The following is a 10,015-nucleotide window of genomic DNA, read 5'->3' as shown; positions in this document are numbered from 1 at the left end:
TCTTAATTCTACATTTTAAAGTTGCCATCTTATATAATTTTTTTTTTGTTAAAACCCAACTCAAAAGATTACTGAATAAATGAGATTTGACCATTTCAAAATCGAATTGGCCATTTGAAAATAGACTTGGCCATATTTTTTTAAAATATGTGATTTGGCCATTTGAAGCAGCACCTAACACCTTAACCCACACCTTGCCTTTGATAACCAACCTTAACCCACACCTTGCATTTGATAACCAAGTTACTCAGTAAACGAGGTGCTCTCTCTTGCTACCTTGACTCACAACCCTTCGAAAAACTGATAACATCATACTATAAAAAAACTACGATCTCAAAACCGCCCTTCGAAAAACTGGGAACATCATGCTATAAAAAACTACGCTGTCAAACCCAATTTTAAACAGTATTAAAGGGTTTTCCAACGTTAAAATAACCATTTTCAACATCAACATTAAAACAGTATAAAAGCATATATTGTTGCATCATCTATTGTTATTTGGACTTTGTAATTTCATCAATTGAATTTATGTGAAATTATAAATTGTCTTGCATATCTCCATAGTATTCAAATATTAAATTATATAAAAAGTTGTTTCAAATTTTTTTATAAGATAAATATATGTAATATGACAGTATATACTTAATCTAAGTTTTTCTTTTTTTAAAAAAAATAAATTAAAAACTTATTTGGGGGTTTTGACCCATTTTTTTAAAAAAAATCTACTTTGACCGGTTAACCGCTCTAGTTAGTCCGGTTCCAGTTTCGGTTCCGATTCGAACAGCTCCCAACCTCATGACCGGTTAACCATTCCGGTTCGATTTTGCGAACACTGGTTGCCACCCCTAATGTCCCTTGAAAATTGATTGTCCAAACAATTTGTTACAAGACTTACTATTTTAAGTCTTAAATCCATTTTTTTCATATCCATAATTGTAGAGGTCGAGATAATCAATGATAGGCTTTTTCAAAGCCAAAATCATTTTCCGATGGGGTCTTAAAGCATAGGCCTTACATAAATTTTTCCACAAAACATACACATCTTATTATGAACACAGAGCCATGCTTGCTTCTCTGCACACACCATCAACCTGCTTGTTTTGAAATAAGACAGTCGGTTTGTATAGAGCGCGATAGATCACTGGTTTTTCAGAGCCAGCCTTCGAACCAACCACGGACTATTAGGCGAATCACCTCCATTCCGTTCCTCAACAATCAAATGCCAATACCAAGCTAATATAGGCTAATAAGCAAGTTGATATTCTCCCTAGAGGGCATGACTTGACCAAAGATCTAAAGAACTGGAAATGTCATGAATCTCATCTACAACATCATTGAACCATCAAAATCTGCTAGTACCACCCTTTTATCCCACCCTCTTAATGTTCAGCAAATTCCCTTCTGGGTGGGTCCCAAAGAAGAACGAGACACATACAAATGAAGTCTGCCCAGGCAACCTTGGTTTCAGCAAATTCCCTTCTGGGTGGGTCCCAAAGAAGAACGAGACACATACAAATGAAGTCTGCCCAGGCAACCTTGGTTTCCACCTCCATCGAATCTATGACACGAATCGAGTAGCAAATTCCTTTTTTCACTACTTGTGCTCCACCTCTAATTAGCCTAGAGAGTACCTGAAGTAAGAGAACCCCTACTGATCACAAAAAAGAGATCACATTCCACCCTCCTTAATACAGATTCATTGACAGTACGCAAGGAGCTAAGAAGAAAAAAAGACCATAAAACAACTCACCTGAACATCCTGAACTATCCTTCTCAACAATTCTGAAGAAGTTGGAGTGGCTAAGAGGAGGAACCCTGAACCTCCGTTTGTTCACCCTTGCTCACGAGGCTCTACCATCTATAACAAAGCATTAGCAAACATGACACATGGATGTATTCATGGGACAAATTCTTGGACCTTTAGTCTTGGTTGATGATCTCCCCCCCCCCATAAGCAACAACCAAACGAAAAAGTTAACAATGATGCCTCTGGTGACGCCTCCACTGCTGGGAAGATGATCATTGATGGAGAAAATGGAAGCTCAGTTCATGTTTTGGAGAGCTTCGACCCATCTGCATATTTTTATCATTTCACAAATCTGAGCATTACTCAAAATCAGTTAGCTGTTATTGGCAACGTTTAGAAGCAAGACAGAAAACGTAGTAGTAGAAAATGTGGCCCCAAGGTAACAAACATTCATGTAGACAGGGTCCTTTCAAAGCGAAAACCATAAAAAAGGAAATATGTTCTCTACATGTCACTGTGGCTCTCTTATTTGTTTTACACCAGGTCACCAACCATGGATATACTACACTAAACAATTCTGCATTTTGCTAGCTCTAACATCATAAGCTACGCCATAGCAACTCTACATAAAATTGTTATATATATTTGCCTAATTGCTTTACAACAAGATATCTGGACCATCTTAAAAAATTCCTATGGCTACCTCGAATTTATACCTATCTGCGAAAATTATAATGCTCCAAACAAAAATCCATTAAAGATTTATTTGCACAATGAGAACTAGCTTGGATACAAAGCCGAAACTACAATTCCTTTGCCCTCTCTCCCTCCCACCCTAAGATTCATTTGCACAATGAGAACTAGCTTGCCCTATACTTGTAATTTCACACAAATGCAAACAAAGTTAACCAGATTTCTTTGTTCATCAACAAATCGATGCTATGAGCAACATAATACATTGGCAAACGGGTCGAAAGTCAGATTTGTCATTTCTTTTTTCTTTTAAAAGAAGAAGGGCATTATAATGAGTTTGCAAGAGAGGAACAAATAACATAGATTGTCTTTTTTCTTTTTTTTTGCTTTTTTTTTGGGGAGAGAGAGAGAGAGAGAGAGAGAGAGAGAGAGAGAGATACCTGGTTTATACTCTTGAAGCATGCCTTTTCCAATGCCCTGGTTTTTTGGGTTTTCTTTAAGAACAGTGACAGCGTCGGTGGGCAAAGAAAAATCGCTTCTCAAACTCATGACTTATAATGAATATTTTTGTCCAAATCAATAAGTTATAATGAATATTTTTGTCCAAATCAATAAGTTATCACAAAAAGTTTATCACAAATCAATAAGTTAAGAAGAGCTACTAAAAACAACAAATAAGTCTTATAATGAATATTTTTGTCCAAACAGTGAACTATTAATGATAATAGGTGAATCCAAATAGGCCCTTACAAACATTCGAAATGCAAGGATATAAATATAGGTCCAAGACCGATGGTTCTACTAAAAAGCACCGTGAATATTGGTTTATCTAATAGTATCAATTTGGAAACAATGAACTCCTATGACAATCAAGAACTAATGCTAGTTTGTCAAGTTTCAATGTTTGAAACAGCCTTTGAGATTCAAAACTGGGCGTTGAATATTTTAGAACCAAGGCAAATTTTCTTATCACTAAGTGAAAATAGTTGGCAAAATCATGGGATAGATGACCACCTATCCGAGTAGAGCACCGTACACTTCATAATAACTAGTTCTTGAAATTAAGCTTCCAAAAAATCTTCGGATTTCCAAGGTTCACTGTAAAAGAAACTGTCTGCTACTTGTTTGCCACATTAAAAAGCTGTGTCAGTTTCAGTGTTCAACATATGAAAAGCTCATTCTCATCAAGGAACATCACACAACTAGGTGACAATGGCTATTACTATTAAAAATACTCCCAAATATGAGACCAATATGACCATAGCAACAATTCAAGGTATGGCAATCTGTGAACTGCATGAATATTAAATTCTACATTGGAAAAATCATGGTTTCTCCAGGATATCGTAGATGAGCATTTCCATGATTAATGAACAAGGATCAATTGATAGCTTGCTTATCTTCAATGCAAATCAAAAAATTCCTAAATTTCAAGAAAGTTTGATAAGAAGTAGTGTGGCATCTCAATTCAATAATACCAAACCACATCTTTTAGTGTGCCAAGATGCTGAAGAGGACTTCTTGGCATGTCAATCACAGAGCTGTCGTACTTGATTCTTGTTTTTTTCATAAAAAGTAATGCGGTTTATAGTGAGCAAGGTGCTTTCTTGATGAAACACCACATTTTGGCTTGCATTTGTGTGCTCATGGTAATGAAAAATTAAGTTCTCACTTACCAAAACATTGATAAATATCAACCACCAAGTTAGATATAATGATATCTATCAGTAAACTAAGGTTTTATGTGCATGCCCTTGTTTAAAAACAGATCATCAAAACTTTATACTTGAATATCATTCTTGAACAAATAAAAAATTAAACTGAACCATGAAGTGTGTTTCACACAAATAAAAAGAAATCCATTAACCCATCCCAAACTTTTTTATCTCAATTATTTTTATTTTGTATGTATTAAAATATTTTCAAGACCTCTGAATCTTCATTTTTTTTCCTTTTTCTCATTTATCTGCATGTTATGAAAGAAACAAGTCAATGGGATTACCACAATTTTCCTTGGATGAGTACCAAGTGGATTTTACTTATTATATAGGAAGTCTCGCACTGAACTCAAATAGTTGGGAAAAGGCTCTGATGATGATGATCTGGGAAGTCTTGTACTAAACTCCAAATATTATTGGGGTTCAGAGAAAGGTGGAACCATATCATTGGGTGCATGATGATTTCGATATACAAGAGAAGGGGAAGATATCCACATAAAACATAGATGTCTCATGATGTCTTGGACACTCAAGGATAGGGAAACAAAAGCAAACTATTGTTTCATATTTGTAAACTCTATGATAACTATAGCAAACTAATAGATCAATTTGAATAGTTTTTTTTAAGAAGGATTCTATGCTAGAATTTGGGCAGTTTGCTTGCACCGCATGGCCATTAAATGTCAACAATGGGCTGTTTGCGAGGTGCCTTCAACCTGACTAAAGCCATATGCTTGCGTGGTATACAGACCCCTTTTTGTTTTTCCACTTTTATTCCAACAACATTTCATTTGCACAAAACCAGGCAAAGAACTTAATTGCAAAAATAAAAATGAACATCAAACTAACACACTTAATAAACAATGAAGTGCTCCATTCAATTTGCATTGCTCAGTGCGCAACTCCCAATTAATGGAATTCAAAACTGCTATTGATAGCATAATACAACCATACAACATCAAGAGAGGTGAAACATCTATTCGTCAATAATACTCAAATGCAAACAAGTATTCATCAATAATACCCAAATGCAAACAAGTTGCATCTTTATAGACTACCAGAAGTTACAAGTAACCCCCATAATATTCGGCCTTCTTACCTTACTTTACCAAAGAAATTGGCCTCGGAGCTAAAGTAGAACGAATCTCAGGGGCAGAGCTAGGAAACAAAGTGTTAAGCTTGTGCATGAGGATGTCAGACCTCGATGGGATCTCATTTAGAAGGAACTGTTGAACAATAGGCTTCTTGAACCACTCCATGACTGAATCCCCAGGGCTCCTCAAAACAACTTTACTAACCTCAAAGGGTGATTCCACTGTACTTAGCATCTGTGCTATCACAATCTTCAAGGTGGCTCCTGTAACCAACTTTATTCGTCTAGGAACAACCCCATAGTATAACATTCTCTTTCTAAACCTGTGCAGTGTGTGGACCACTGCAATAAGAGCAGCCCCAACTGATAAATTCCTAACATCTAGAGACCAAGCTATATGTTGATCAAAAACTATGGCTTTTGGGAAAAGCTTGTTCTCGTAAGCAACTTTCCACACACAACGGGCTCGGTTTATCTGACCCATGAGAACGAGATAGTTAAGAAGCACATTCACAAAGTATCGGGCTGCCCCTTCCTCTGTTTCATAGTCAATGCTCTGGAAAAATTCCCGAACAAAAGCCAAGACCGGTTTCTTCCTTTGTTCAGGACCAGCAAAAATCCCACACATAAATGAATGTGCCTTATGCTTTGTGGCACTCACAATTGACATGAGATGCTTCTCTTTTTCCTCATCGTGGCATCTCACAAGATGAGCCAGGATAGAAGTATACAAAATGAGATCGACTTTGGCAGCTGACGAAGAGTAAGTCTCGAGAAGGGGCTTTGCTGCTTCATAAAGCCCATTCTTCATGCACGACTCAAACAGCTGCCTGATAATGAAGTTGTTTGTTCGAATTCCTGAGGCCCCCATGAATCGAAGCCATCTCAAAGCAAGCTCAACTGACCCATCTTTAATATAAATCATAAGGACATCACTAGCATTCACATCTACTGAGAACCCAACTGCTTTCATCTCTAGCAAGACCTTGGCTGCCACATCTACCAATTTCTTATTAGCCAAAACAGTCAATAGAGAAGTGTATGTACTTAGCCCTGGCCTCAACCCCACACTAGTCATAGAATTGTAAAGCTTCATAGCTGGATCAACTTGTCCTCGAGCACAGTGCATTTCCACTAGGCATGAGTAAGTGCTAGGAGTAGGCAAATAACCAGCTTTCTCCATATCAGTAAAGATCGATAAAGCAATCTCGAGCTTCCCAGACTTAGCATGGGATTCAATAATCATAGTGTACAACCCATAATTTGGTCGAAACCTAGCTAGTTTCATCTCATCCCAAAGCCTCAGAGCCATTTCTAGTTTCCCAGCCTTGACAAAGGATTCGATCAAGGAGACATAAGTACTAGGCGATGGCCTAAAGCCAGAGCCCTGCATTTCCATGAAAATTTTCATGGTGGCATCGAGCCTCCCAGCTTTCCCCAAAGAATCAACAAGAGAAGTAAAGGCCAAAGCACTTGGTCGGTAGTTTCTCCCTTTCATCTCTTCAAAAAGCTTGCAAGCCGCATCTAATCTACCTGATTTTGCCAGGTGGGGTATCATCAACTCATAGGTAGAAGCATCCAAGGAGCAACCTGATTTCTCCATTATTTCATAGACTTCAAAAGCCTTATAGGGAAGACCCTTATTTAGAATCAAAGTGATGAGAGAATTATAAGTTTGTGCATCTGTTTTGCATCCGAATTCATGCATCTTCTTGAAGCAACAAAACGCAAGCTCCAATTTACCAGCTCTTGTATAAGACTGAATCACACTACTATATGATTTAAATGACTTGGTACAGGGGTCTTCAATCATTTCATCAAATAAAGACTGAATTCCCTCAAAATTCCCAGATTTATACAACCTATTAAACAATATCATATAGCTCTCATCGAAGGAGTAATACCATGGTTGCCTCTTGGCCCAACCGAACAAACCCAATGAAGAATCCAAGTCCTCAATCCTTTCCAAGGCCTGGTTTATATGAAACATTTTAGGGACAAAATTAAGCCGGTTCAATTGGGTTTCCATTTCAGGACCCCATTTCCATCTCTTCACAATCTCTATAATCTTTGCAACCATAACAGGGTCAGGAAAGCTTTTCTTAACACCACCCACCAAAATATGGTCGTCTAAACCAGGCTCAACGTACCTGATACCTTTGCTAGAGCTGATTATTTCACCAGTTTCTTCCAAGTAAACAACTTCATCGGTAAATTCACCAGAACCAAAGTCTTTCTCTGCGTTTTTCTCAGGCGGGTTTGTCGAGCTATAAGGTCTATAACAAGTTGTTGAGTATAAAGTCATGTGAAAAGCATTATTTGAAGTTTTACAGAGAGTGTTTGGGTTCTTGAGAGAGAAAAACCGAGAAAATATTGAAACTTGAGGGGCGATAATATATTTAACATCTATGAAAGGGAGATGTTCATGAAAATATGGGTTTGGCGTTTGATTTCCATGGTTAAATTTAGTGAGAGAAAATGGGTTCAATCTATAACTGTTCCTCGTTAATTTCAGGCCGTTTTTGGGCAAGAAAAGAGGGTGAAGCATGTCTCTGTATCAATGGAGCTTGAGAGAACTTTATGGGTGGTACTTTTCCAGCTTAGTTAGTCAGAGAATGAATGGAAATGCCATAACCAAAGATGAAGAAGATGAAAGTGGGCTGTAATGGTTGTACCTGTTCTTGAAGTTTGCTGCTACAAAGATAGAGGCGGGTTGGCGAGCAATACAATATGCATTCCACTGCTGCCCAGCAAAGAAAACCTCGGATTGGGGTCTCCCAGGGTAGAGAGAGATGCATGCAAAGTGTGTATAATATGGTCCCGCGGAATTTAATCCCCCAAACAAAATTGGGAAAATCTTTTTGGCATCTCTTATTTTCGGAACCCCATTGATAATGGGTGAGGTTTGCAAAAGATTGCAACCTTAATCAATGAGAGAGGAATGTGCACTTCCAAATTTTTTCATAAGATGTAATTTTGGTATAAAAATTTCAGATGACCTGAGAATATATTTTTATCTCTAATGACAAAATTTTAAGCTTTGAAAATGGTTCAAATCAAACATATCTATAAATGTATGAAAATCTTAAAATTAGAGGGTTCATGTAAATGTGTAATATGTACTATTTTTTAAACTTGAACTCTCTTTATTTTTTTCAATCTATATATCTCAACATGGAGATAATCAATTAGATGTTTTCCAACATCAAAATAGTCTTTTTTCAATAAAGTTTTTAGGTGCATCTTAATCCTTCAATTTAAGGTGTCCACCTTATATAGACTTTTTCCCTTAATAATTAGTGGACAATCATTTTTTGGAAAAAGAGAAATTTTGGATTTTGAATTCTCTAATCTCAGCCTACAAGAATTTGATTCTCCATTCAATCTCGTGATATTACTTTTTTCACAATGATTTGAATCGTTACTAATGAGACTGGCGGTGTTTCCATCATTTTTGTTTTGACTAAGGTTTTGAAGAACAGATTGATGACTCGAATCACCCATCTGGATTTCGACTTGGTTCGGTCGATCGACGATCATATTTACCAAATTGAAGAAAAATAAAAAATAGAAAAAATTAATTGGGTTGGGATCTGGCCAGTTCTCTAACAACGTGTTGGTTCTATCGAAAAACCAAGCAGAGTCGGTTCAAACTAGTCTGTTCCGATAATTAAAAAATAAAAGAATAAAAAAAGTGGGGCAAATTTTGAATGATTCTCTTACATAACCAGCTGATTCATGGGGAGAAATGGCAGAGTCCCATATTTTATGAGATTTGGATTGATCAAATCAATTCCTGATTCAAATAAGCCAGTTCTAATCCAGATCAAAGATTTTTCAAACACGGAATTTGAGTGCGCATAGCTTGACCTGCATGACACGCTTTCCTTCCCAATACAAACCAATATTAACGTGCCCTTTTTATCTCAATGGAATGTGAAAACGTATAATCAAGCATGCAACCCTGCTTAAAGGTAACATAACCCTGCTAACGAAATATAAAATGAAAATACACTGTGAGAACATTTGCTTTTGCTTCAAAAAAAAGTCACAATCACTCTTTTCACCCTACTTCTCGACAGTAGCGCTCTCATTATATACAATCCTATACCTATGTAATTTTGGACTGTTGGTAATTTTTAAAGGTACCGGCTTCCTTAAAAAAAGAAAAAATTTGTGTGCGCGCCATGGTTTAACATTGGATTTGGTAGGTCCATAAATTTTTAAGGGCCTATGAAGTGACTTTTGGGCTATTCTGTGGAACCAGGTTCAAGATATGGGATGTATAGCACTTTTTATTATCAAGGACAAAATGAGGTGCCATTGTATTAAATTTATGAGTTTCTATGTGCTCTCTATCTTTGAATGGTCCCTTAGGCTTCAGCTTAGTAGTACCACATGTTGGTTTTAGTAAGACAGCTTAGGAGTTTTGGGTGAGTGAGCTGAAAGTTGAACTTTGCAATTTGTCAAAAAAATCCAAAGAAGATAACACAACTTTTTTTTTTGCCTGCTTTCGTTGAAGGAAAAGTATAACATGAAATTATTTATCTTGGTATAAGGTGGCCACAAGTAATCTTCACCATTGGATGTGAATTTGGGTAGCTGCACTTATTCCATTGACTAAACTCAAAGTTTAAAAGAAATTTTCTCAAACTTATGACACATCCAAGCTATCAAATTTCACATCGGATGGTTATAAGTAATTGTGATCTCCTTTACTAAAGGTAAATAGTGTCATTATATACAATCCCTTCTTTGAATCTC

General features: G+C 36.7%; 1 protein-coding gene across 4 annotated transcripts; it reads right to left on the bottom strand.

Moving 5' to 3' along the window:
• Positions 1–897: 897 nt before the first annotated feature.
• EMB2217 (Pentatricopeptide repeat (PPR) superfamily protein) lies at positions 898–8,172 on the bottom strand. Of its 4 annotated transcripts, none has more exons than XM_088857599.1 (3): positions 5,258–8,172; positions 1,751–2,099; positions 898–1,631 (listed from the first exon to the last, which is right to left on the bottom strand). In XM_088857599.1, exon 1 carries the CDS (start codon positions 7,797–7,799, stop codon positions 5,259–5,261), a length of 2,541 nt encoding a protein of 846 aa, XP_088713725.1. In that variant the 5' UTR covers positions 7,800–8,172; the 3' UTR covers positions 898–1,631; positions 1,751–2,099; position 5,258. The 4 variants fall into 4 exon arrangements, with proteins under 4 accessions (XP_088713725.1, XP_088713724.1, XP_088713723.1 ...); XM_088857598.1 differs by having other exon boundaries at positions 898–1,651; positions 1,751–2,073; XM_088857597.1 differs by having other exon boundaries at positions 898–1,648; positions 1,751–2,073.
• Positions 8,173–10,015: the final 1,843 nt, after the last annotated feature.

Source organism: Amborella trichopoda, chromosome 2 (genome assembly GCF_054954075.1).
Source record: "Amborella trichopoda isolate Santa Cruz 75 chromosome 2, AtrichopodaSantaCruz75HAP2 v2.0, whole genome shotgun sequence".
NCBI classification, from domain to species: domain Eukaryota; kingdom Viridiplantae; phylum Streptophyta; class Magnoliopsida; order Amborellales; family Amborellaceae; genus Amborella; species Amborella trichopoda.
The sequence above is the reverse complement of the archived record's forward strand: the minus strand, read 5'-3'. Positions and strand labels throughout refer to the sequence as shown.

Bases quoted from the DNA above. Each gene is read 5' to 3' on its own strand.
- EMB2217 (XM_088857599.1), bottom strand. From the start codon at position 7,799: ATGCTTCACCCTCTTTTCTTGCCCAAAAACGGCCTGAAATTAACGAGG.